The sequence below is a fragment of the Xenopus laevis genome, chromosome 1S, assembly GCF_017654675.1.
Source record: "Xenopus laevis strain J_2021 chromosome 1S, Xenopus_laevis_v10.1, whole genome shotgun sequence".
Classification (NCBI taxonomy): Eukaryota; Metazoa; Chordata; class Amphibia; order Anura; family Pipidae; genus Xenopus; species Xenopus laevis.
The window spans coordinates 63,651,103-63,678,393 of record NC_054372.1 but is presented as its reverse complement, the minus strand read 5'-3'; the positions used below and the strand labels follow the sequence as shown (position 1 = coordinate 63,678,393).

At 38.4% G+C, this 27,291-nt stretch overlaps 1 protein-coding gene across 2 annotated transcripts in view; it reads left to right on the top strand.

The window, feature by feature from the left end:
* Positions 1-12,555, top strand: part of rap1gds1.S (RAP1, GTP-GDP dissociation stimulator 1 S homeolog) — a 74,785-nt gene extending 62,230 nt beyond the window's left edge. For both annotated transcript variants that reach the window (XM_018238907.2, NM_001095297.1), the window contains 7 exon segments: positions 764-895; positions 2,226-2,360; positions 3,519-3,644; positions 7,473-7,612; positions 8,551-8,677; positions 9,612-9,740; positions 11,951-12,555. In XM_018238907.2, the coding sequence (XP_018094396.1) occupies positions 764-895; positions 2,226-2,360; positions 3,519-3,644; positions 7,473-7,612; positions 8,551-8,677; positions 9,612-9,740; positions 11,951-12,078 (917 nt within the window). In that variant the 3' untranslated portion in view covers positions 12,079-12,555.
* Positions 12,556-27,291: the final 14,736 nt, after the last annotated feature.

Here is a 27,291-nt window from a genome sequence, read left to right as displayed (position 1 = left end):
TATGACTCCTGGGGGCGCAAGTGCTGGCCTTTTTTGCACTTTGTATTTTTATTCAAAATGCACTTTTACAAACAACATAGAAAAGCAAAAAATAAGGTTTTTTTTGTGCATTTCTTTAAAATACCATCTGGATATGCATATATGAATAGTGATACACATCTTTCATTATTTTCTACTATAGAATTCTAGAATATTTGCAGTGAAGAAAAAGTACTAAAGTCAGTATCTTGAGGATTAGAAATTCTTCCCAAATCTGTCTATGAATATTTATCATCTGTTACTGAATTGGAAACTTGTAGAGCCTGACTATCAATGGGTTGGTGTTTATAACAGATACATTATTTGTGATGTGAGAAAGCAGATAATCAAATACTTCCTAATATCCCAGATACACCCCAATTTTCAGAAGCCATGTCTAGTTACAGTATGCCTAGCTACATAACTGATCCAACCCAAATCCAAGCTTTCTAATTAACCCACCTTTTAAAGTCCGGGATTTGGAATTGATCCAGTGCAAATACAAACAAGCATTATCAACTCTTGTGTTGCTGGTATTTAAGTCAAAATAGGTACTATATACAGGTATATATTATATATATATTATATATTTAATTTTTTTGTACATTCTGTTTAGTCAATGAACATTTTTTAAATACAATTTTACAAACAAACAGAGAGAATAATCATATATGAATAAATGTAGAAGTCTACAGAGGCAGTTGTTTATTGTTTTGTATTGATGCATATTTATTTCTTTACACAGATGAGTCCATGCAAAAACTCTTTGAAGGGGGAAAGGGAAGTGTCTTTCAAAGGGTGTTATCATGGCTTCCTTCCAACAATCACCAACTGCAACTTGCAGGTGCCCTTGCAATTGCAAATTTTGCAAGGAATGGTAATGTTACCTTCTCAACTAATGTTTAACTACAAATAATTTACTTGCTAAAAAAACTTTTAAATCTACTCCTATTCATTGCTTTAACTCTTAACAAATATGGTTTGACTGGGAATAAATATGCTGATTTGCCAAAATCTCAAATTGGGCAGAAAACCTTGCAGTAGGCTTAATGTAATGTACAACCTTGCACAGGTATAGAATCTATTATCCGCGATACTTTTCTGTAATTTGAATCACCAGGCCTTAAGTCTGCTAAAAAGAATGGGCAGATGCACCTGAATGGGACATCTACCTGCACCCGAAGCCTGGCAGGGTGAAGCATAGCGTAGGTAATCCTTGAGGCACGGAGGTGGTTCTTGCAGCTTTGGAAGCCGGCTTGCTGCCTGTGGACCTCCATGGAGTCCTTCAACCAGGACTCCAGTGCATTACCTTCAGCCAGCTCAGGGAAGGCGACTTTGCAGAGATTCTATTCAACTGTCGTTGTGTGCTTGCGTAGCTTTTGTAGGTCATGCTTAATGATGTAGAGATCAATCTATATCTCCTACGTTTTTGTGTTTATTAGCACTGTGCAGGATTCATTTGCTGCCGTGATTTCTGGATAGCCACACTTTGTGGATGACGTGATCCTTAGTTATAAGGTATACGAGGTTCACCTTCAGAGTAAGGTACCACCAGACCTTGCAAACTTTCACAAATTGTAGAAATCACTCTGGGGAACCAATCACTTGCTTCTGCCATTACATTGAGTAGTGTCGTTTCTGCCAGTGGTTGCGTTGTTGCCGGCATCCCTGGTGTAGGTAGAGCAGAGTAAGCATCAGGAGGGCATGTTGCAGAGTTAATAGCTGCTGTGGCCTGTTCTGTGCAGGCGCCATTTTGAGCTGCTTCCCTGGTGAACTTTTCCAGGCAGAAGGCCACCTCCGAGGCTTATTTTTGTGTTGCCCCATTAGCACCCACTGAGGGTAGGGGTCTCCCGTTGTGGTCCCCTGGCTCCATTATGGGTTGGTAATAGTGCGTTGATCAGGATTTTTGCAGGGGTTTGCGGCTGAGCTCTGTAGTTTGCTTACTCTTACATCAGTCAGACCACACCCCCACTGTTTTATGATTACAGAGAAAAAGGAAATCATTTTTTAAAAATTTGACTTATTTATTATAACGTAATCTATAGGAGATAGCCATCCATAATTCGAGCATTCTGGTTAACGGGTTTCCGGATAGTGGATCCCATACCTGTATAATGTGTCTCTACAATTATTCATATGAATTTGTCAAAAATATCTGGGCCTGTAAATTATTTTTCGCAACCTTTAACACTGAAATTTTCTTTTAGATGGGAATTGTATCCATATGGTGGACAGTGAGATTGTACAGAAACTTCTAGATCTTCTAGACAGACATGTAGAAGATGGGAATGTAACAGTACAACATGCAGCACTCAGTGCCCTTAGGAACTTGGCCATCCCGGGTAATATAAATATTCCTAATATATATATTTAACATATATATATTTAACATAACAAAATATATTCTCTTGACAAATAAAGTGTTGTTACACATATATAATCAGTTTTATATTTTTGATCATCAAAAGAAAATATTTGAATTAATTCAGCAAGAGGGCTAAAAAAGAAGATAGCAAACATGATCCTCAAAGATTTTAAAGGGATACTGTCATGGGAAAAAACATTTTTTTCAAAATGGATCAGTTAATAGTGCTGCTCCAGCAGAATTGTGCGCTGAAATCCATTTCTCAAAAGAGCAAACAGATTTTTTTATATTCAATTTTGAAATCTGACATGGGGCTAGACATATTGTCAATTTCCCAGCTGCCCCAAGTCATGTGACTTGTGCTCTGATAAACTTTAATCACTCTTTACTGCTGTACTGAAAGTTGGAGTGATATCAGCCCCCTCCCTTTTCCCCCCCAGCAGCCAAACAAAAGAACAATGGGAAGGTAACCAGATAACAGCTCCCTAACACAAGATAACAACTGCCTGGTAGTTCTAAGAACAACACTCAATAGTAAAAACCCATGTCCCACTGAGACACATTCAGTTACATTGAGAAGGAAAAACAGCAGCCTACCAGAAAGCATTTCTCTCCTAAAGTGCAGGTCACATGACCAGGGGCAGCTGGGAAATTGACAAAATGTCTAGCCCCATGTTAGATTTCAAAATTGAATATAAAAAAATCTGTTTGCTCTTTTGAGAAATAGATTTAAGTGCAGAATTCTGCTGGAGTAGCACTATTAACTGATGAGTTTTGAAAAAAAAACAGTTTTCCGATGACAGGATCCCTTTAAGGTTTTCTCACTTGTGTGGGACTGATGCTGGTACTTACATATCTTTCTCTCCAGATTCCCCCACCATCTGCCCAGTGCATAACGCATAAAGCTCACCCACAGATCCAAATGCCTGTGTCTGACTATTCCATTAAAGACAAAACTGAAAATATTTTCTGGCTGAGAGATACAGTATGCCTTTGTAATTTAAAAAAAAAATCTATAAACAGTATAATAGGGTATAACAGGTCCTGCCTGAATGTAAGTAATAAAAAATTTAATCGTTTTTTTTAACAGAAATGTTATACATTTTATTGTTTAAATGCCTTTTTCATTTTTCAGTTGTGAATAAAGCAAAAATGCTGTCTGCGGGGGTTACAGAAGAAGTGCTGAAATTTCTTCCTTCTGAAATGCCTCCAGTGCAGTTTAAATTACTAGGAACTTTGCGAATGCTAATTGATGCACAAGGTAATGACACTAAGGGGTCTAATTATCAAGCCTCAAATTTTTCTGGTCAAGTTTTAAAGGGCAAAAAATCTACATTTTTAGAGTGAAGAAAAAGATTTATTATGCTCTGAAGATGATTAAAATCCAAATCCGAAAATACTTCAGCTAAATCTGTCAAAATCATGTAGAAGTTAATGGCAGATGGTCCCTTTTACAGTTGGAACATGTTTTTTTTACCTTCAGGATTCTGGATAGTTTTGGGCTGTTTGTGCTGGTTTTCATTTGATAATGCCATAATTTGAGTTTTTCAAGGTGACGACTCGATAAATTTGAGTTTTCAGAACGACTGTTCCAAAAATTCTCACAATTTAAATTGACCCTTAGGGGCAGATTTATCAAGGGTCGAATTTCGAAGTTAATACTTTGAAATTCGACCATCGAATTAAAATACTTCGAATATCGAAGTCAAAGTTTTTTCCATCAAATTTGGGTATCCTGCGTTCAAAGTAAAATCGTTCGATCGAACGATTAAGTCCTTTGAATCGAACGATTCGAAGGATTTCAAAGATCGATCGAAACATTTTACTTCAACTTCCAAAAACTTGGAAAAATGCTCTAGAAGGTCCCCATAGGCTAACATAGCACTTGGGCAAGTTTAATTTGGCGAAGTATTGAAGTCGAAGTTTTTTTAAAGAGACAGTACTTCAATTATCGAATGGTCGAATATTTGAACGATTTTACTTTGAATCAAAGTCGCAGTATCCTATTTGATGGTCGAAGTATCCAAAAAATTACTTCAAATTTTTTACTTCGAAAATTCCCTCGAATTCACTTCGACCTTTGATAAATCTGCCTCTTAATGTTGTCAAGACTTTGACTCACACCACTTTTATCGAGAGTAATTATTGGTAAATTAAGGGCATTTAGCTTTGGGAGTTTGGTTTAAAATTTTTTTTTAATAAAGTGAGAAAAAGTAGAGATTCAGTAAATAAGCCCCTAAATGTAAATAAGAAAACATGCAACTTTCCGGCTTATCTTCTTACTCATTGGTGTAATGCTAACATTAAAGTACAGTCTTCATGGAATCTGTAATGCTGTAATTCTATTACCCTAAAGAAGCTATATATACAAATATATTTTTATGTAGTCTGGTGGACTGTCCCACTGAAGGGGTGGTTCACCTTTAAGTTAACATTTAGTATGTTATAGAATCACCAATTCTAAGCAGCTTTTCTGTTGGTATTCATTATTTATTGATTATTTTTTATAGTTTGCTTTTTTCTTCTATTTCCAGTTTTCAAATGGGGGGTCACTAAAAACAAATGCTACTTTGTATTACTCATCTGTCTATTCAGGGCCTCTTTCTTATTCATATTCCAGTCTTTTATTCAAAGCAGTGCATGGTTGCTAGGGTAATTTGGTCCATAGCAACCAGATTGCTGAAATTGCAAACTGGAGAGTTGCTGAATAAAAATGTAATTAACTCAAAAACCACATATAATAAAAAATGAAAACCAGCTGCAAATTGTCTCAGAATATCACACTCTACATCACACTAAAAGTTAATGCAAAGGTGAACAACCCCTTTAAATAAGCGTGATGCTGAATATGATCATTCGATTAACTTTTTAATGTTAAACCTAAATCACAACTTAAGCATCAAGTAACATTTTTACATTTCCCCAAACAAAAATGTAAAGGTTTCATGGATTAACCAAACTATTTATATCTAAGATAAATTTAAATAATATAATCTGTAATCATGGATGATTGGTTTTTTATACACTAAACCAATGGCACACAACTGTCCAATAGAACAATTGAAAGCAGTATCTGTCTTTTGCTATTCTTTACACTGTTGCTTATGACTACATGTACCATTAAAACAGTGTTGCAGTAGTTAGCTGCCCTCTAGCCAAGATTACATTATCAATATATGTATACTTTGCATATTCTGTGATTAACAGTCCTGTAGAGATGGGGAATCAAAGAAGTGTGCAAGTCACTGTGAAAGATAATTTAAAACATTAAATAAATCCAATAAGATTATTTTGCATCCAATAAGGATCAAGTACAAGATACTGGTTAATTATTACAAAGAAAAAGGAAATCAGTTTTAATAATTAGAATTGTTTAATTAAAATAAAGTGCATGGGAGATGAACTTCCTTTTATTTGGAGCTTTCTGGATAATGGGTTTCTGCATCCCATATCTGTACATAAAGACAGAACCAACAGTGCAGAGAATAGGACATACTGTTTTCGGAATACCAATTACATTCACAAATAACTTTTATGGTCAGTGAACACTTTTAATAAATATATATACTGTATGTTGGAAGCACGCTTAGGACTGAATATACTTTCATTATGCAAAAAAATAAATGAATAAGACAAAATACAATTAGGTTTTTTGTGTTAAGTTTATATTTACTCCTTTTTTTGTAGTATAGTGTTGCGCAGAATATCCCCCCCCCCCCTTTATCCCCCAGTGTCATCTCTAATAACATTGGACTTCCTAACCTCAAGCCGGGACAGTCCCAGGTTGAGAAATTGCAGGTTAGGGTGTTTGTGTGTCTCAAAATTCATGACTGATACATTCAGTAACTACCCAGCGGCCTAAAGGTGGCCATAGACACACAGATAATATCGTACGGAACTAATTTTCGTGCGATATTCGGTGCGTGTATGTTGGGAAAAGAGCTGACCGATATCGGTAGAAGACTTGGATATCGGTCAGCTCGTCGATCGGGCTGGACGGAAAATGTGGAACGGGTGCCTTTGAAGAGACCCAAACATCGGCCCTTGTTAGTGCTGAATTGTCAGATACAGGTGGAATTCTATTGTTTCTACTTGTATATCTGACGATTCAGCTTTATATGTGTGTGTTGAAACTAACGATCTTTCTTGGAAAGATTTTTTCCTGAAAGATCGTAATTGTTATGTCTATGGCCAGCCACCTTTAGAGATTTATCATTTACTTGTTGTAGAGCAGACATTACTGATGCCTTCTTTCAAATGTTTTTTGCTCCTATCTTTTGTAACTTGCCTTTTATTGTGAATGTTGTATAATGTTTTACACTATATAACTAAACAATAATAATTACCTGTATACCTGTAAATTCAATTTGTCCAACTCAGGATAGATAGAAGTATGGACGGAGTTAAAGGAGAATTCAACCCTTTAATAAAAAACCTGTAACCCTCACCCCAAGTAGACCCCTCCCCCCAGCTCCTAGCTTTTTACTTACCCCTCGGCGCAGATTCTGGCATCTGAGTTCCACGCAGCCATTATCCAGTTCTTTGGTAAGCTGAGTGGGAGATCGGCATGTTGGCGCATGCGCAGTTGGAGCAATTTGACGGTTTGCGACAACTGCACATGCGTCGACACTCACAAAAATTGCCGAAGCGCCGGAAGAAGACACGAAGACCCGGAAGATGGTTGCGCAGAACCCTGATGCCAGAATCTGTGCCGAGGGGTAAGTATAAAGTATGGGGCATTTCCCCAGGGGGGGGCAGTTAGGCTGGGGGAAGGAGGGAGGGGGTCTACGTGGGGTGGGGTGGGGGGTATGGGTTTTTTCATTAAAGAGTTGAATTCTCCTTTAAAAACATTGCATTGCATGCAGTAACTAATACACATAGAATACACTAAGCATGTGAGTGTCACCCATAAAATCCAAGGTGTTGGGCTCCTGCGCACAATTTTGTAGGCCTGGATCATTACTGTTCTGTAAGTACTGAACCTTTCTAGCCTTATACATTTGTAGGGTTTAGTTCCTTTAAGTGTTTGATTTCCACTTTACATACCATCACTGTGTTAATTGATTATTTAACTTGTCTTGTGACATAGCTGAAGCTGCTGAACAGTTAGGAAAGAATGAAAAACTAGTGGAACGCTTAGTTGAATGGTGTGAAGCCAAGGACCATGCTGGTGTTATGGGAGAATCTAATAGGCTACTCTCAGCACTCATACGGCACAGTAAATCGAAGGTGAGTTTAAAACAAAAAGTCTTTAATTTGGACAAAACAACTCATGTATATAAAAGTTTCTTTTTGTTGGTACATGTTCAGATACGTGGGTTTTTTGCCTTTTCCTCATGTAACATCACAGCTCTCCATCTACGAAAAAGCTTAGCATATATGCAGAAGCATGTACAAACACTATTTTTAATTTATCATTTCTGTAAAGGGAAAATAGCATAATATTAGAATTCGAACTTTAATCTCTTGCCACCATCTGCACAGCTCAAATATATATCAAGTTTTAGGCACCCCTTTCCCTGCATTTATTATAATCATTTACCTGATACCCCAGGCATCTACCCGGGTTACCCCCCTTCCCCAGTGATATTAACTTCCCTTCTCCTTTTAGAACCTTCATTATTGTCTCTTTTACCTCCATAGTCCATAATAAAAATCATCCACTGCATTGTTTCATAATTTTGTACTGCCTGATAAGATATTACACATACGTGCATCAATTATGTTCATTCTTATGAGACTTTAATAACCAATCCACACTCTCACTAAAATACCAATTCCTATGTCTCAACCCTGATACTATGAGGGAGTACTACTATGAGGGAGTACATAACCATAACCACTGGCTATTTCTACAAATTTCCACAAGCCTGTAAGTTATCTCAGTGGGTTCTCTATTCAAACTGGTTAGATCATAAAGTTCTAGTTTTGTAGCGTGGCATTAGAACATAAAGTCCTCTTTTTTTGTAGAATGGAAATTTTAGCATTTTTACTCTTTAATAATATAGGTGATTGTAAGGTGATTGTATGAGAAGTGAAAGCTCTATTCTCTTTGATTTGCAGTGCCTATAATATTGTTTGGGAGCCACAGTGCACCTTAAATTGTATATTGTTGGTATGAGAAGGTATTGTGCAAACTGTTTCTTTCATTGCTTGATTCTCTATAGGATGTAATTAGAACAACTGTTCAAAGTGGTGGCATCAAGCACTTGGTCACCATGGCAACCAGTGAACATGTAATAATGCAAAATGAAGCCCTCGTTGCTTTGGGATTAATAGCTGCATTAGAATTACGTGAGTATTTTTCAAGAGTATGTTTCATTTTGACTTTGATAGCAAATTTTGTTCCTTTTAATTTGTTGTATGTTTACCTTTTTTTATTAATTCCTTTTATTTTCGCAATACAATCCTAAAAGTTGAAATTATTGTTTTAACACTGTATTTTGTTACGGTGCATTACTTATTCCCCACATTCCTGGTGGTTTAAAACTCTTCTGCAGTCATGTATACAAAATGAAATGCAATAATTAGATATACCACTATGCAACCCCATCCCTTCATCCCTTTGTGTGACAGTTTTGAAGGCAGAAGTCAGGTATGCAGGTGTTTCATCTGTACACTGGTAAAATAATTATCTATATTTCAAGGGCAAACATGGGAATAACCTTAGGTTCTTTTGCACAAGAAATAACAAAAAACTGATTTTTTTTTTGTGTTTAGAACTTTAGTCAAAAACATGTTCATCACAAACCCTTTTGTACTGCCCTTTTAGAAACTAGAAAATAAAAAGCAATTGGAAAAAAATCATCCCTTGCATTAGAACAGTTAAACGTTTTATAATGGTGAACTGTTTCTTCAAGGGCTAATTTACTAATTTAGAGGTGCATCAGTGCAGTGCAGTAACGAACAAACTAGTGATTACATTACCTCTGTCTACAACAAGTTAAAAAAAAAATACATGACCTGATTGGTTGTTATGGGAGATTGCAACAGTGTAGTTACGTGTGTTTGTAAATCAGCGCCCTAATATAATGCTGTTGTTCAGTAGTATAGCAGTTTTACATTAGCTTTACTTATCTCTCTGTTTGCAGGTGTGTAAGGAAGAGCTGCCATTGATAGGTCCCCCAGTTCTGCTATAGCAACTTTACCTGATCATAGGCATCTATGACAGTACTGTATCATATAATGATCTTTTAATATGTTACTTTTCTAACTGAATATATTGTAGAAGCTGCTGAGCGTGATCTAGAGAGTGCTAAGTTAGTTGAGGTCCTGCACAGACTGTTATCAGATGAAAGAAGCGCTCCAGAGATAAAGTACAACTCCATGGTCCTGATCTGTGCTGTAATGGGCTCTGGTACGTAATACATTTTGCTTCATTATCAAAAGCATTAAAGATTAGCTGCAGAGGGTTATATAGTTTTAAAATAATCTACATGTAAGTAAGCTTGTTCAACCTTGTCTATAATGTGTTATTTTCCATTGCCTTCCCTGTGCCTCCCAGCCAAGCTCAAGTTGTGCTTTCCCTTTGCATCAAACCACTGTACGAGACTCTAATTACAATTAGAGGCCTATTTGAAGGGGAGCACCACACAAACATAACTTACGCTTTTTGAGAAAAAACATAATTTCAAGCAACTTTGCAATATACATCAATTAAAAAATATGCAGACTTTTCATGATTTTGAATGGTTTGGAACAGTTCCCTAAGCCTAGCCCTCTGCTCTCCAGCTGATCCCCAAAATCTGCAAATGGATCAGCGCCTATGGCAACGAAGAAAAGAAAAACAGAAAACCAAAAATAGCGCAGTATGTCTGGTTATTTAGAAGGCACCCGGTGTTTGGAAATCTCTATGTAAGGTGTTCTTTCCCTTTAAATCTTCCACTGCTGTTAATAGCATGCAAAGGAAGGATTATATCCAATGAGTTGGATCCAACGTGTGGTTAAATTGCCTAATTACAAACCAAAATAAAGGTTGTAAGCTGCGGGATCCATAACAGACACTTTTCTTCTCTTTAAGACATTTTATTTACATACAGGGGTGACCATTTCAGGCTACAAAACAAATCATAAAAATAAATCCTGCCCACTGGGCGCTACCTTTACACATGAAGGGTTCCCTTACTACACTGGGCCCCTTGTGGACTACCAGTAAGCAAACACATAAGTAGGGGTCACCCCTGTACTCACAAATCTTCTGGGGGATTGCTCAGCCTCCTGGCTTTCCTCAGTCAGACAGACAGACCCTCTGTCACTTGGTCTCCTCTCTCTGCACCTTGCAGTGGCAAATGGCATCCCAGCCCCTCTGGGAGTTCCTCACACAGGCAGGTGTCCTTCCTGCTCTGTGTCCTGCTCTGAGAGAGATTCCTAACAGGCCCACTAGAGCTAAATATCTTTCCACAGGACAGACTTCCTGTGGAAGGTGAGCTCAAATCCATGAGCTGGACTTCTGGATCGGAGTACCTGGCTTGCCTGTTCTTTCCAGAATACTCCAGCTTCCAGGACCTGGCCACCAAAGCCTTTATGAACACCCTTCCTGGTGCCTACCTCTCCCACTAAGGAGAACTTAAAGGGAAAACACACATTTTCCCACATTGTTTTGGTCACTCTACAACAAGGTATATTGCTTGTAGTGCTAGTCAATCCTTCCTCTCATTTTGGTTCAGTTCCACGACTCACGATAAAGAAAGATATAAATCAAAAATAGTATAATACCATTTATTTAAAAATATGCTTTAAAAACAAGTTTGCACTCACATTTGTTCTGAAGTCAAATCACACATAGACAACTGTGTTACACAGGCTGTTGCAGCTTCTGTGGAGGGGCTCTGCTGGCGTGTGTAGCTCCCTCAAGACTCTCCTTGTGTGTGTTTTTATTTTGGGGTTGACTTGCCCTTTAATGGAACCCATTCTGGTCAGCAGGGCCAGAGATAAGAAATGTATCAACTTAATGCACTAATTTTCAATAGTTACATATGTAAATATTAAGTACAAAGTATGCTTTGTTAAAGGCTGGTATCCCAGCGGAAACATTCGATTTTTACAATAAAAGCATAGTTATTCATTATAAGTCCTGTGAGTGCGATCGCTGATAGCATATATAGCATACCCAATGCATTACAACCAACAATGGGGTTCTTCATCAGGTCCAAAAACAGTTTGTCTTCGGCACACCACTTACTTGATATTTATAGGGTGCATTCAATCCCAGGCTGCTTCAAGACCAACGCAGTAATCTCTTGAAAATCAGGTGTATAAAAAAGATTAACTGAGAAGGGCTCGACATTGCCTCCAACAGCTCCCCTTCCTTTGAATGGTAAATTCCAGGATGTGCAGGTTTGAGCACTTTTCAGTCAATAAACACTCATTGGCAGAAAAGCCCCCACTTTGTTTCCCATTCACAGGAGGTTTTCCATCACAGGAGGTTTTTAGCCAGCTGAAATAGACCAGTCTGAAAAGCGCACCTTTTGACATATGAAGATGTTTCATTCATACACCATTTGTAAAAGACAAGTACATATTGATGATTCCCTTGAGCATTATGTATTATGTTATTCTCTTTTACAGAACCTCTACACAAGGAAGTTCAGAAGCTAGCATTCCTAGATGTCGTATCTAAATTACGGAGCCATGAGAACAAAACAGTTGCTCAGCAGGCATCTCTAACAGAGCAGAAACTTACTGTACAGAGCTGAGATTTGTTTGCACACAATGTCTGTAACACTGAATCCATTGTTCTCCCCTGTTTTTGCCAATGTCCCCATTAATTGTGATGTTTTATTTGTGCATGTTTGCTATGATACCTCAGTTACCTTTGTTATGAGCCACTGGAGGTACTGCTACGGCCATATTGTTCCACTTCTTTCCTTGTTGCTTGAACCCAAGGGTAACTGTGCATGTGTAGTCCTTTGATGTACCAGTGATACTCAGTGCTCCTTTGATGCAACCCTGAAATGCATTGTAGAGTATTGCTAGATTAGGGGTAATAGAAAATACAGCCAGTTCTTTTTGAATTGGATTATCAAATGTAGTAACACCAGCACCATTTTTGGTGCTCTGTAAGCATACTAGGAAGGGACTGTATTGCCGCACATTCACTAGTCTTGACTGTTGCTCTTAAACATGTGGTACAGTACCTAGAGTTAACTAATAAAACTTCTGGTTCCCTCTTAGATGTTCTCTTGTTTTATTCCTGTAGCAATAGAACGTCACTGGGTTGTTGAAGTTCTGATATTTCCTTTATATTGCAGAACAATATGTTTGTATTTTTATATCTAGTTACATTTGCCTTCATTGATTGGTTAAATCATTTGGCACATCCCTGTAGAAGCATGAGCAAAGGGTGGGATCAATTCTTTGTCAAAATTGATATATAATATAATTATCAGTTTATGGTAAATGAATGTTGTCCATTGTTATTGCAATTATAAAAGGCATGTTGGTATGTAGCAACAAAAATGTGTGCTTTAAAAATGTCATTATATGCCCTATGTAGAATTCCTCTATGATACTAATTAGTCTTTCGGATAACATAATGGGATTCGTTTGAGTGAGGGGATGATTTTCATTTATATGGAATCAAATGGAACTTTAGCCTCTACTCTGTGCAGATGAAGCCTTAACTCAACTCCTGATCCCTCCACTCCCCTGAGTTTGGCAAAAGGAAATAGAATTCCAGACACCCAACAATTGCCATTCAAAGCTCACACATTTTAGCTGCCTATATTCACTACTATGAGCGTTGGTCTCTCCTAAAATGAAAACAGGAAGGACAGTACCTACCAAAAACCTTAGATATCTCATTAGTAGTTTAAAACCGTATGTGCAACTCAAGCACTATTCTCTAAACTAACGTTTTCTGTTTTACTAAATTAAATTTTTTCTAGAAGAGTGACATAAGCTTGTTCATTTCACCTTTAGCCTCACACAGAAATGATTGGATTGAGCAGGTACATCCTGTATGGCAGGGCCAGAACTAGGGATAGGTGGCAGAGATACCTGCCTTAGGTTCAGTATTTTCACATGAAAAAAAAAACATATTAAGTGAAAATGAATACAACTGGTTTGTTAAGGTGGTACGAGACCTTTACCCACAACCCCAAGGATGTTCCTATTCTAACAGTGCGATTAACAACATTGGATATAAACATTCATTGTAAATTTTATCAGCAACAACAAACACTAGATTTCTCTGCAGTATCATTTTAGTATATTGCCATATAGTTACAGTTATGAACTGCTGACAATCTGATTCAGTTATATTTAATATACTGCTCCTTAATATATAATTTAAGGTTGTCATGTGATTTGTGTGTCTGATAAAAATATGGTTTTAAGTGAACTGTAGCATTATTTAAATATTAAATGACAATGAAAGACTCATTTACTTGGCGGCAACACAATGTTATGTACTCATGGGCTGCTGCCGTCTTTCTGTATTCACAGGACTTCAAAACTTGGGCTTGGACTTGCATTAAAGTGAATCTTACTGTACTGTGCATGCACGTGTTCTGGTCAGCACTACAGACTTCTTAATGAGAAATATTGATCTCACCGTTTATTACATAAAAACCCTATTGAAGTCTATAGCAAAAAATGGAACCATATTAGTTTAAACCATAAAATAACAATTCTTAGTGATCTGTATCTGGCTCTATGTGAATTATTTTTTCCCAGGTTGGTGCATTCTTTCCTAAAAAGAACACTGGTCTAGGGGAATAAATGTAATAAATAGACACACAGAAAGGGAAGCTGGAGTAATAGTGACTTTAGTTGCTAGCTCCACAATTATATTGAAATGCTTTGTAGTGAGTTTGGCTTACTATACCTGTTTCTTTGTTATATCTTTCTAATATTGAAACAAAGCATTTATAATGTAGCTAAAGGAAATGTACATTATTTTCCAGGTAGGACCAAACTAGAGATAAGCAAAATGTCCGACAACAAGCACTGAACAGGTAATAAAAACAGACATTTTTCTTCTATACCTTACTACAAATTGGGAAAGATTCAAGTTATTCTTTTTCAAATACAAAACCTGACCCAGATCTGTCAACCTGCCAGAAAGTTCTATGCCTCCACCTGTAATGGTTTAGCACAGCCTTTCAAATAGTTCAAAGTGAAAACACTGTTAAAGAATGGAATTTTGACCACCACATTCTGTTGAAAGAAGCACTGAAATGCCATGACCAGCCTGAGACTGTTAACCCCTGCCTTGAATAGGAATTTTACAATAAATGGAAAACATGGTACAGGTATGGGACCTGTTATCCAGAATGCTCGGGACCTGGGGTTTTCCGGATAATGGATCTTTCTGTAATTTGGGTCTTCGTGCCTTAAATCTACTAGAAATTCATTTAAACATTAAAAAAAGCCAATAGGCTGGTTTTGCTTTAAATAAGGATTAATTATATCTTAGTTGGGATCAAGTACAAGCTTCTGTTTTATTATTACAGAGAAAAAGGAAATCGTTTTTAAAAAACTTGGATTATTTGGATAAAATGGAGTCTATGGGAGACAGCCATTCCGTAATTCGGAGCTTTCTGGATATCGGGTTTCCAGATAAGGGATCCTATACCTGTAGTTAAAATGCTCTCTACCTTAAAGGGGAACTATTGCGAAATGAGAAAAGTTCTAAATACAATCAATTCCCTTACAGACACCTGTTGTTAAATCATAAAATATAACAAACTACTGGTGATCTTTTTGGATTCCCCAGTTTGCTCTGTTTGCAGTGACACGATACCAACAAGATGTTATTTTTGCCACGTGCTGTTTTTTGATGGTCCATTAGGTGGCACTATATGAACACAGATTATAATCTTGCTGCAAACCACAGATGGCAAAGATCATTTATGCAATAGACTATTATATATAATATATATTATTAGACTTTATCGCTGGTGTAATTATTCAACACATGAATATCCCTATAAAGGCTACATGAGTAGCCAATGAAATGACCGAAACATACATTTATGGAATAGATGTGTTTGAAAATCAGAGATAGATCACCGAAGGTGCTGCAGCAGTTGTAGAACTCCTCCCTTCCAACACATCTGGTGGGTGTCCTGGAAACTGTGCTGTAATTTTTTCATAAAAAGTTAATGTAAACTATTTATATTATATTTTATTTAGCTTCTAGCCATATAAAGTAATGTTACTAACACATAGTTATACTGCACTTAAATATGCTGCAGTACCATACAATAAATGGGTGTAGACACTGAACATACAGATTTCAAACAAAAAATACAACCGATAAAAGATAAAGAGGGACCTGCCAAAAACATAGTCTTAAACCAGAGTGGCATAGGAGCATGGCTATGGACGAGCAATTACTGAGTAAGAACGGCAGCATTCATTATGAACTGGAAATATAACAGTGTCTGGAGTGGAAGGCCAATTATTAGAGAGCTGCAGTAGTCATAGTGTAATATGACGAGAGAGTGAATCAGAATTTTGGTGGCATCTTGGGTAATGATCATATTTTGCAAATATTCCTTAAGTCAAAGTGACATGATTTAGCGATTGATTGAATATGAGGAGTGAAGGACAGGGCAGAAGCAAAATCATAATTGTGTCATTAATAGTGATGCTGTAGGTGTTGGATGGGGAAATGAGGACCATTTCTGTCTTATAGAGCTTACCACTGGGACATCCAAGTAGAGATCTGAGTGGAGATCAGGAGAGGAGGGAAAATTAGAGGTCTAGGACAGAGCCTTAAATAGGAACTATCGCAAAAATTAAAATTTTATATAAGCTTCCTCTGAAGTAAGAAACTTTCTAAATACAATCTATTAATAATTCAGCATTGTTTCTTAAATATAAAACAAGGGAAAGTCGTGCTCACCACTAATTTTTAAAACCATTAGGCGGGGGTGCAATGAGGGTGTGACCACAAAATACATATAGACAAATACAAGATTCCTCTGCACTCAACCCATTACCAATATATTTAAGACAGAGACATTTTGTGCATACTGCTACTGAAAAATGCCTTACCCTTTAAACAAAACAGGGATTGTTTGTCCATATATTGCAATATATTTAATCTGGCCAACTACGTCAAAGTCATCCCTGTTTTGTTTAAAGGGTAAGGCATTTTTTAGTAGCAGTATGCACAAAATGTCTCAATGTCTTAAATATATTGATAATGGGTTGAGTGCAGAGGATCTCTTGTATTTGTCTATTTGTTTCTGAAATAATCAAGTTTTATTCACTATCCCTCTCTCAGCATCTGTTTCTCTTCGTTCTGTCTTCATGCAGCAATGTCGGATAAATGATCCAATATATATCTTATGGGTGGCTTCCTTTCCTAGCAAATGAATTTGAGCTCATTGAAATAACTGATTCCAGTACAAAAATCTAACAAAATAACTGCCTTTTGCACAAATCCTGCATGTAGAGAGACAGGATTGCTGGTGATTTTAATAGAGTGAGCGCTAATACATCTAGGCAAAAGAAGCCCCCTATAAGATATATTGGATCATTGATCTGACACCAAACTCCTGAATGAAGACAGAATGAGGAGAAACAGATGCTGAGTGAGGAACAATAAAGATAAACTTGTTATTTTAGAAACGGTACAGAATGTTTAATTGGTTGTATTTCAGTATGCTGAAGCTAATATAAAATTTTCATTTTTGCGATGGTTACCCTTTAAGGAACCCCAAAAGAGACTGGTAACAGAGAAGATGTTACTTCATTGCAGGAGACACTGAAAGAGTAATTTGTGACATATGAGAAAAACCAGGACAGGGCAGTGTCATGGAAGCCAAGTGAATGGAAGGGTTGGAGGAATAGACATTAGTCTATGGTGTCAAAAGCAGCTGAGAGATTGTTGATAAAATGTTCATTAGTTAGCCATGTTAGAACAGTTTCAGTGGAATGTTATGGGCTGAAGCCAGATTTTAGGGGTCCAGCAGGTTATGGTCAGAGTGGAATAGAATCAGTCAGTTGTATACTAACTGCTTGAGTAGTTTAGAGCTGAAGGGAATCAGAAAGATACTGTGAAATTTGCCAAGGTTATGTGATCCATTCGTGGTTGTTAGGAGGTAAGGGACTTTGCTGCCAATCAAATCATGAAGCATGAATTTAGAGTTGGACTACAAATTTGCTGATTCCACAACTCAGACAAACCCATTATTACCATGGGCACCCATGAAGACACAAATAACACTAATTGAAAATGTATGTGCTGGTAGAACTTTGGGATACAGAAGTCAGAACAGATTTGAGGGACCAAAAAAAAAACAGCAACTAAACCCTTACAACAAGCTTCATCCTCATTGTTGTTCACACTTGCTTCATTCTTATAAATACTTTAATTAGGCTGAACCCAAGTGATGACTGATATACGGTACATTTAATACTGAGAGATTAAGTAAAAAAAAAATGGCATGACACATGCTTGCATGCATTGTGGTTTTCATGAAAAAATAGTTGAACTCTCCACTGCAAAAGGTGTTACTTGTATATGTAACAGTTATAAAATATGGACAAGGCTCTCTACAGTATCACTGTCCTATCAAACAATTGTCTTTGGGCTAGGATATCATATTTTTCCATTTTCTCTCTCCCCTAAAATGTTAATGCACTATTGGTTAGGGCTGCTGTTTCCTTTCAAGATGTCATGTTTTACACAGGAGTTACCATTTTTTTCCAAAAACCCTATAAGCTAGTGTGAAAATACAAAATATTGAAACACAGCTAAACAATATTGAGGAAGTTTTGTATAGTGTCCTTTGAATATAAAATGTTTCACTGTTTTATGAACACCTTGATATTAATTGTACCACACTGAGGTTGCGGTAGTGCCTCCACCTTTAGGCAAATGTTGAACAAAGGGGCCTATTTATCAAACTGCGTAAATGCTGAAAGAACTGTGTAATAAGATGTGTAAATTAAATGGCAACGTGTATGTGCATTTGAAAGAAAAAAGACCATTATTTTGCATAATTCAGATCTTGTGTAATCAGGTACAAGTACATGGTTGCTAAAAATCAATACACAACTTAATAAAACCGCTGTTCTTTATCAGTGCCGAGCCCTAGGCAACCCAGCCAGCTACGTCGCCCTCTCCTTCTGTGCATGCGCTCAAGAGTGCACTCGTCAATGATAAATGGATTGCTGTTACAGGTGGGAGACTTCAGACTCTAAGGAAGTGCCTGGAGATCCGGCAAGAAACGCTTAAGTCAGCCCAGCATACCCACCGCTAGATTCCCCCCTGTGTGTTTGTTTTAATAAAGCCGACAATTCAACACGAACGCTTGTGTCCTCACATGGTGTCCTGGATCAGCGCCTAGTACGCGAGAGTATTGTTTGTCCTAATTTCCTTATATTGCCTGCATTGCCATGGTTACACTTCACATTTCTTTTGCAAGTCCATTTAGTGATCTGGTGACCTTTCCCCCATAAAGTCCATATAGACACCAGGTTAAAAAGGCTGTTTATACTACAAAAGTACTAGATTTAAATCTTTAATTCTTGCAAATTTTGTTTGTTTTTGCAATTTTAACTTGAATTTAAAATTTTACATTTACGTTTTAATTGTATAACAGGAAAATATGGAAAACTCAGCACTGCAACTTGTAGATACAGGAAGTAGTCCAGCAAGCAGTTCTACATACAGCAGGATAATGTAGAGCTCCACCAATGAGGCAAGTGAAAAACTTGCATCAGGTGGCAGCACCAAATAGGTTACCAGGGGTGGCAAAAAGCCTCCTAGAGATGGTGTTTAATATGGAAATGTTGCTTTACTAGTGCGAGAGAGAGCAATTGTGCTCTCCACACTAGTGTTGCGACCTCTCCCTGGACAGATGAGGGGGGGACAACATTGCAGAAGCCACCTCAGAAAAAGTCCTGATGTACAGTTCTAAATCTAGTTCACAGAATAGGTCAGGCAAGGTGGGCACAGTAATGGACGGCAGTCTCCCAGGCTGGGCACAGTCACTGACCTTAACAACAGCCACTGACTCCAATGAGACTTCCAAGTGTTTGTGTGGCGTGGACCTAGGCCGTGTGCTTCTCAGTCTCTCACTTGCAGCAATACTCCACCTACTTTCTGTTCTTGTGAGAAGTCACTTCCAGCTTGTGTTTGCCACCTGTGGTTTTGAACTGAGCATCAGATAGAATCGAGCCAGTTTTATCTAAGTCAGTGCTGTCCAACTTCTATGGTACAGAGGGCCGGAATTTTTCTAATCTACATGGTGGAGGGCCAATAACGGAAGCCAGTGTTAGCCACTCCCTGTTTTTAGACCACACCCACTTTAAACCACACCATGTTACCGCAAGACCATGTCCACATTAATAGCACACCAAAAAACCAAATGGTTGGTGCTCACTGCAGGGATCAGGGCCAGAACTAGGGGTAGGCGGCTGTCTAGGGCGCCATCATTGAGGGGCGCACTTTTAAGGGGATTTTTTTTCGTTTTTTAATTTTTTCGTTTTTTTCAAGCGTTTATTTAATAATTTGTTTCAGTAATCATGGTCACCCAATTGGGTGGAATCCATCTCCTTCACCTTCTCCCTCTTGCCGGCAAGTAATAGCTCCTTCTGTGCAGTGCAGCGCGACGTGCGTACAAGCGTCAATTACATCACTGATGTGTTGGGTGACAGAGAGCTGACGACCTGCTTGGTGTGGCTCTCGCTGCTCTCAGCCTTGCACAGTTGCACTGAACTGAAGACATTCTTTCTATTACTGTAAAGTGTGAAGCTTTCTGCTGGAACAGCCAGGTACAGATTTGGGGCCCATATGTTTGCTGTTGCTGCTGGGCTGGGCGCTGGCACAGGTACATAATATAAGACATACCCATAAATCCATATGTCTCCTCCTCCCCTGTGTATAATACAGTATCCCCAGCATATGATTAAAAACCTTATGGCCACTAACAATAATTTTCAATTGCTAACAAACCCCCAGAACAAATACCAAGGGAGCATAGGGAAGGCAGATCAGTGCAGGAGACAGGAATCAGGACCAGTCTAATATGTACTACATACAGTGACAGTGCTGGTGCCCCATTAGCATTTTGAATAAGGTGTGAACAGGTGAACAATGTGGGCAGTTTCAGTCTGGGTCTCAGGTGTGAACAGTACAGGACTTTAGCATGTGAACAATAGAGGTGTCACAAGTGTGAACAATACAGGGGATTACAGTGTAAATTTTAGGTTTAAACAATGCAGGGGCCAGTTAATCTCTGTAGTGATACCTTTTAAATTTTACATATGGTAAACAGACACAGCAGGCAGACTTTGATGTGGAGGGCCATATAAAGGGGGGTCGCGGGCCGCCAGTTGGACAGCCCTGATCTAGTGATGCAATAACCTTGCTCCGGTGTCAGAACTCCCCCATCATTGTGCCTACCGTTGATGTCATCATGTCTGTTCCTACATCACTGCACCACCCCCAAAACTATCTGCTAGCCCCCCGTGTTCGGGTTTAGCCATCAGCAAAGGTGGCAACCCTATCTGGAATATGAGCAGTGATTTATAGGAACATGTCAAAAAAGGAGGTGTGGTCTATTTATTTTGCCCTGGTACGCTGTCAATGCCACTATAATGGCAAGTAAGTATTTTGGTAAGGAATTTTGGTAAGGATTGAGTAATTCATTTGAGCCCTCAACTATTCATCTTCCACTTTAATTTCACGACTAAATCATTCACGAGTTAAATCATAGCAACCAGATACATTGGATTCCAAGCCTGAGAGCTACACAGCAAAAAATGTAAATACTGTATTTCCCTCTTTTTTTACCCTCTAAAGTTACTTTTAGGGGAACAACTTTATTTATAAATGGGCAGGCACATTAATCAAATATCACATCACACAGACCCATTGTAGTAGTCTAAACACATCCTAATCCAAAAATCACATAGATAATATACTATACTATGAACTATGGTATTTGGTTAATTTACCCGGACATTTATTTCACTTTAATATATGTGTTTCTATGTTTGGGTCTTGCATTTGAGCAGAGAGTAAGTGACTGTACAGAATATCTATAGAAATAAGTCAAATCAACTGGACTTGCTGTGTTTTTCTTGAAGACGTTTCTGCAGGTTATACCCCTGATCTATAGACGCATGTAGCTAAGGTCCTGGTTAACTGCTTTGGTGTCTTTGGGTTTCAGATTGTCATTGCTTGTTCAGCTGTTATTTACTGTATTTGGCCACAAGTGTTCAGAGTTAACTATCAGTCTGCCTATAAAATCCTCAGCTCTGAATTCACTCACTGCTTGGTATAGATCAAGCTTAGGTGATCTGATTTCTGCTTCTAATCCCTGATTCCTGCTGCTCTTCTCCTGTCTTGTGTTGACTCTTTGGTTTTGACTCGACTTGTTCCTGAGTTTGAGGTTTGTCTTGCCATTCTACTGTATTTTGTATTTGATTCTGACCTGGCCTGACTACATCCAGGTCTGTCCTTACCAGCTTTATTGATGTATTATATATTTGCCTCCCTTGTCTGCCATACTTGAGTAGCTGAGGGCCAGACTCAAAGCCAATTCCTGTCTAGCACTCCTAGACAGGAATCCAGATCTTCCACTGGGGTGTGGGTTTTCCATACGTGACAGCTAGGAAATGAGGAAAGTGCTGCCAGGACAATTTGCCAGGGAACAAAACAGAAACATGAAATGCTAATGATGACGCAAGAAAAGTTTAGACCTTTCCCAAGGAAATGTGAACAGAACAGGTAACTAGGAGGAAAACATGGTTAGACTTTACCCATGGAACAAATGCTAGCACAAATGTTGACAAGCTGGGATATGAGCTGTTATCTATTTGTGAGAGGATATTATTGCGCTCCATACAGCTGGGAAACCCTGACATCTGTGCTGCAGGGACACTGTGTGCTCTATAAACCTTGACTTTGCAGTTATATTGCTGAAATAGTGAGTGCTGCATTTATGGTTATAAAAGGAAATTAATTTTCCTGCTCCCAGTCAATGTCCCTGACGTGGTAAAATTTGGATAGTGCCACTTTTATTGGCTTGCTTCTGCAAGTTCTGAATCATTTCTCGGTATTAAGCAGAGGCCGACAAGTAACATACTGTAAAATCCTTATCATTAGAGAATATTTGTCTCTAGAATACTAAGTGCAACCCAGTAAAAAACATTTTTAATTGTGGGTGAAACATTATTCAGATAAATCAATTAATTAACAGCTAACCTGTGTTCTCTAATTTGTCAAAAAAGACTACAGACATTTCTGGTTAATATGTTATTCAAAGCCTTTTAAATCCTTATAATGCATATATAAACAGTGTAAATAAAAAGTGACATTACAATGGACGGATGTATTCCGCAAACATACAGATTATGTACATACAGTATACTAACCCATGCAGAAGTTATCAGAGCAATGCTCATTAAAACTACATCTAAAAGGTGAAAGGAGTATAAGACACATGGGGGCAAATTCACTATGCGCCGAAGCGCCTAACGCTAGCGTCAATTCGCTAGCGTTGCCCATTTTCGTTACTTCGCAAATTCACCAACTGGCGTAACTTCGCTAGTTTAACTTCGCACCCTTACGCCTGGCGAATTTGCACAACGGACGTAACTACGCAAATTCACTAACGCGCGCATTGTTCTGAACGCTACCTTTTACGCTAGACTTCCTTCGCCACCTCAGATCAGGCGAAGTGCAATAGAGTAGATAGGGATTTCTTCAAAAAAAGTTAAAATTTATTCTAAGTCCCAAAAAACGCTGGCGTTTTTTCTATATTATGGGTGATAGGCTGAAAAAGATCAAAACATTTTTTGGGGCTCCCCTCCTTTCCCCCTACATTTCCTAACTCATGGCAACTTAACTATACAGTGGGCACATGTGTAGGGCAAAATAAACATTTTATTTGATGTTTTGAAGGTTTCCCAGACATTTGTAGTGCTGCTACATATTCCTCCATTGAAATTTGAATTTGGCGCCGTATGCAAATTAACCATCGCTAGCGTAACTTCTCTTCGCTTAGCGAATCAACGCTAGTGCAACTTCGCAACCTTACGCTACCCCTGAGTGCAACTTCGGATTTTAGTGAATTTGCGAAGCGCTGGCGAAACTACGCCTGGCGAAGTGCGGCGAAGTGCGGCGAAGTTACGCCTGGCGCAACTACAAATCTTAGTGAATGTCCCAGTGAATGGATTTGGCAGTGAGAGAAGTGAGTGTTTAGTGTATTTAGCAGGTGACAGCAGCTTATCCTGAAAGAATACTAGGTAAGATGAGAGAAAGTTCATCCAGTGCTGTCCAACGTATTACTTGTAGTGGGTCAATTTCTGTATATGTCATACAGCATGTTGGAGGGCAGGATTGAATTAAAATGATATACAGTGAAATCTATGGAACCTTTGAGCAGGCTGGGGCCATAAAAATACTTTGGAGGGCCTCCAGTTGGACAGCCCTGCTCTAAAGAAATGAGTTTAAATAGCTTCAAGGCAGACATATCAGGAAGATTTCAGTAACGAGACAACAAATCTCCCTAAAAATTATCCAAAACTAAGCAACATTTTTCTTATTGTAGAGCATTGACAGATGTAGAACTGCTTAGACCAAACAGATTTAGAAACTCAACAATAGTAATAAATATAAAATATGTTTCAAGAAAAGCACCCAATGAACTTTATTCATCCACTCTGTGCATTCCAGCTACTCACTAAACATTGCTGACTTGTCTTCTGTTCATGTGTGTGGGTGTAAAAAAACAATGAAATAAGCAGCCTACTATTCACCCAAAACAGAAAACTCCAGTGCACATGATGAATAATTAGTAGGTCTGGAATTGCATAGACCAGCCTGCTTGCATTGATGCCAAGGGGTCCTACCAGTGACATTATACTTTATATCAATGGAAATCGCCTAGTTGTGTTATCAAGTTGCATTAGTATCCGTCCATAGGAGCAAATTTACTAAAGTGTGACGTGACTAACCCTAAATTCGCCAGAGTGACGTCATTTCGGAACTCCGCCGATTTACTAACGGTCGCTGGCGTAATTTCACTAGCAAAGGAGATAGACTCTAGCAGTATTTTGCTCCCTAACGCCAGGCAAATTTGCACTCTGGCGAAGGGTCGTAACTGCGCAAATTCACTAAGATGCGGATTTTACTGAACGTTACCTCTTACGCCAGACTTGCCTAAGCCACCTCAGACCAGGCGAAGTGCAATAGAGTAGATAGGAGTTCTTCAAAAAATAGTTGAAAAACACTGGTGTCTTTTCCTTTTTACAGGGTGATAGGCTGCAAAAGATGGTCAAATTATTTTTTTTGGTAACTGGCTTCCCCCCTACATTTCCTATACACTGGGCTCATGTGTAGGGCAATATAACAACTTAATTTTATTTTATTAAGGTTTCCTGAGCTTCTGTAATGTAATGCATTTGCTGCAACATATACGTCCATTCAACTTTAACTTCCTGCCGTATGCAAATTAGGCAGCGCTAGCGCAACTTGGCTTTGCTTGCCGCAGTAACGCTAGCGCAACTTCGCCAGCGTTAGGCGCCCCGGGCGCAACTTCGGATTTTAGTGAATTAGAGTTTTCGTGGCGAATCTACGCCTGGCGAAGTGTTGCGATGTGAGCAAAGCCGTCGCTGGCGCATTTTCGAAGGTTAGTAAATTTGCCGCATAGACCCAAAGGTCCAATAAGATATTGAATCCAATTTTAAAAGGCTGATTATGTCTTTCTCCATTTGATTTGCTTCTGCACAAGTACCTTGGGCATACTGCCATAGCGAAATGCTGAATTATACATTATACTATACCATCATTCCTTCTGTGCTGTACACACACTATGGGCATTTCTATAAGGAGCTTGTACTGTATTTTGAGTGTGAGAGAAAAGCCATGCAGACATGGGAGGACACACTAGATAGAAGTGCTACCCAATGATCCACCGTGTTTTGTATGTTTTTTCTTGTTGTCAGAGAATGAATTTCTTAACTACATTTAAAATGCAAATACCTATAGTGGCTAGAGTTAGAGAAATATAATCACATATGTACGTTTTTTTAAACATACAGGTTAGAGTCAGTATTTCTTTTTACGTTACAGGAAAATGATAACTCAGTGCTAAAATGTCTAGAATGTTGAGTTCATCTGTTAGATTTGGATCTTGAATAGCTATGCCATATTTTCTGCTGTTGCCTAAATTATCTGCATTTCACTCCCCCTAAATACTTTAGCACTGCTAAATTTGTAGCAGACTGCCATAGGGTATTTTCAACTTAGTGGCTTAAAAGATGAGATCAGAATTATTTTAGTGCTAGTCCAAGCTTTCTATCCCAAGAATGGCTTCTTCTAATTTCTACATTGGCTTTCAAACTGCTGAACTGCTGTTTCTATCAGTCTTAGTCAATAGACAAATAGCTCACAGGAGACTGAGAAAAGCACAAGGTAAACTGCATTATACTGAGAAATATATATACATACAGTGGTCATCAGAAGCCATATCATTATATAACTTAAATCTGCTGCTACCAAATAATTCATGGACTCGTTCTCAGGTGTATCTGTGTATGGCCCCATAAATATATTGGCATTGAATTATGAAGGAGAGAATTATAATGTGTGTAACCCAACAGGGCTGTCATCTCAGCCCCCCCCCCCAACCCAGACAAAAGCTCTTCCAAATATCATCTGCCTCTTCTCTCCCCCCCCACTTGTTGCATATACTTTCGACTTCATTGTAGCCACAGTGGGAGGGGGGGCTGGAGCATCAAGAGTCCGGAAGGGGAGCTGGAGTGGGTCAGGGCCAGCAGGGCCAACTGTACTTTTTTACTGGTAACCCTGACCATAATCTCTGACACTTTGTAAGTGCAGATTTTTTTACTTATTAAGAAATTGTTGAATGATACACACTATGGACCTGCGCACCTATTTTTTTTTTATTATAATTTTTATTGGGTTTTGAAAAGCACAACATGGTAACATCAAGAGAGTAACAAGGCATATTGTGTAGACATAACAGCAGTTAACAGCAATATAGAAAGAGTATAATCACAGTGTCTACCTATGTTCACATTTTACATAGATTAACAATGTTCAATATGGAATACATTTTATTATTGTAGGAATGGGGTGTGGGGGTATAAGGTATTTTAGATAACTGAAGATTTTCTTCCTGAGGTGGCCTTCTGAAAAAGGGATAAGACTGGTGGATATTAAAGGAACAGGGGTGATTCTAGGGCTGCTGTTGCCCACCCTCCCGATCCGCGCTTAAAAATCATCGTCGGAACGGGTCAAAGGGGGGGCAGCATAGTGCAATGAGCGCAATACCGATCTCTGCACTAGTGAAGCTGAATTTCTGGGCTACACACAGAAATTCGGCTCTTGAAGTTACAAAAGGTGGCTTTTTTGCCGCCCCTGGTAATTGGCTGCTTGCTGCCGCCTGAGGCAAGTTTCTCACCTTGCCTCATGGCACCTTGGTGCTATCCACTGCAGCTATATTTAGAAAAACAAAAGGATGAGGATGCACACAAGGATTTTTAGAAAAATTAAAAATGTTAAAAACAGGTCGATGTTTCGGTCTGCATCTAAGACCTTTCTCAAGATCATACACTGCTGATTAAAAGTTACGTATTTAAATAGATAAAACACCCCCACACTCAACCAACCCCATGCTACATCATTGGTCATATGACAGAAACTAAAGCCCCAATTAAGGGTGAACATGTATAGTTTAAATGCATATGAAGCTATTCACATCCATAGCACTAAAGCAATAGAAGACAAGCTTGTTACTCCCCCTGGATAATGAAATGGAAAAAGCAGAATAAGCACCACTGTTGAATAGTAAACCTACAGGGCAAGTATTTAGCGTTCATTAAGAAATTTGCCCTTTAGTGAATTTGCCCCCTAGAATTCATAATATTGTGAAAAAAAAGGTGAAATGCATTGTTAATATTTCACATTTTGG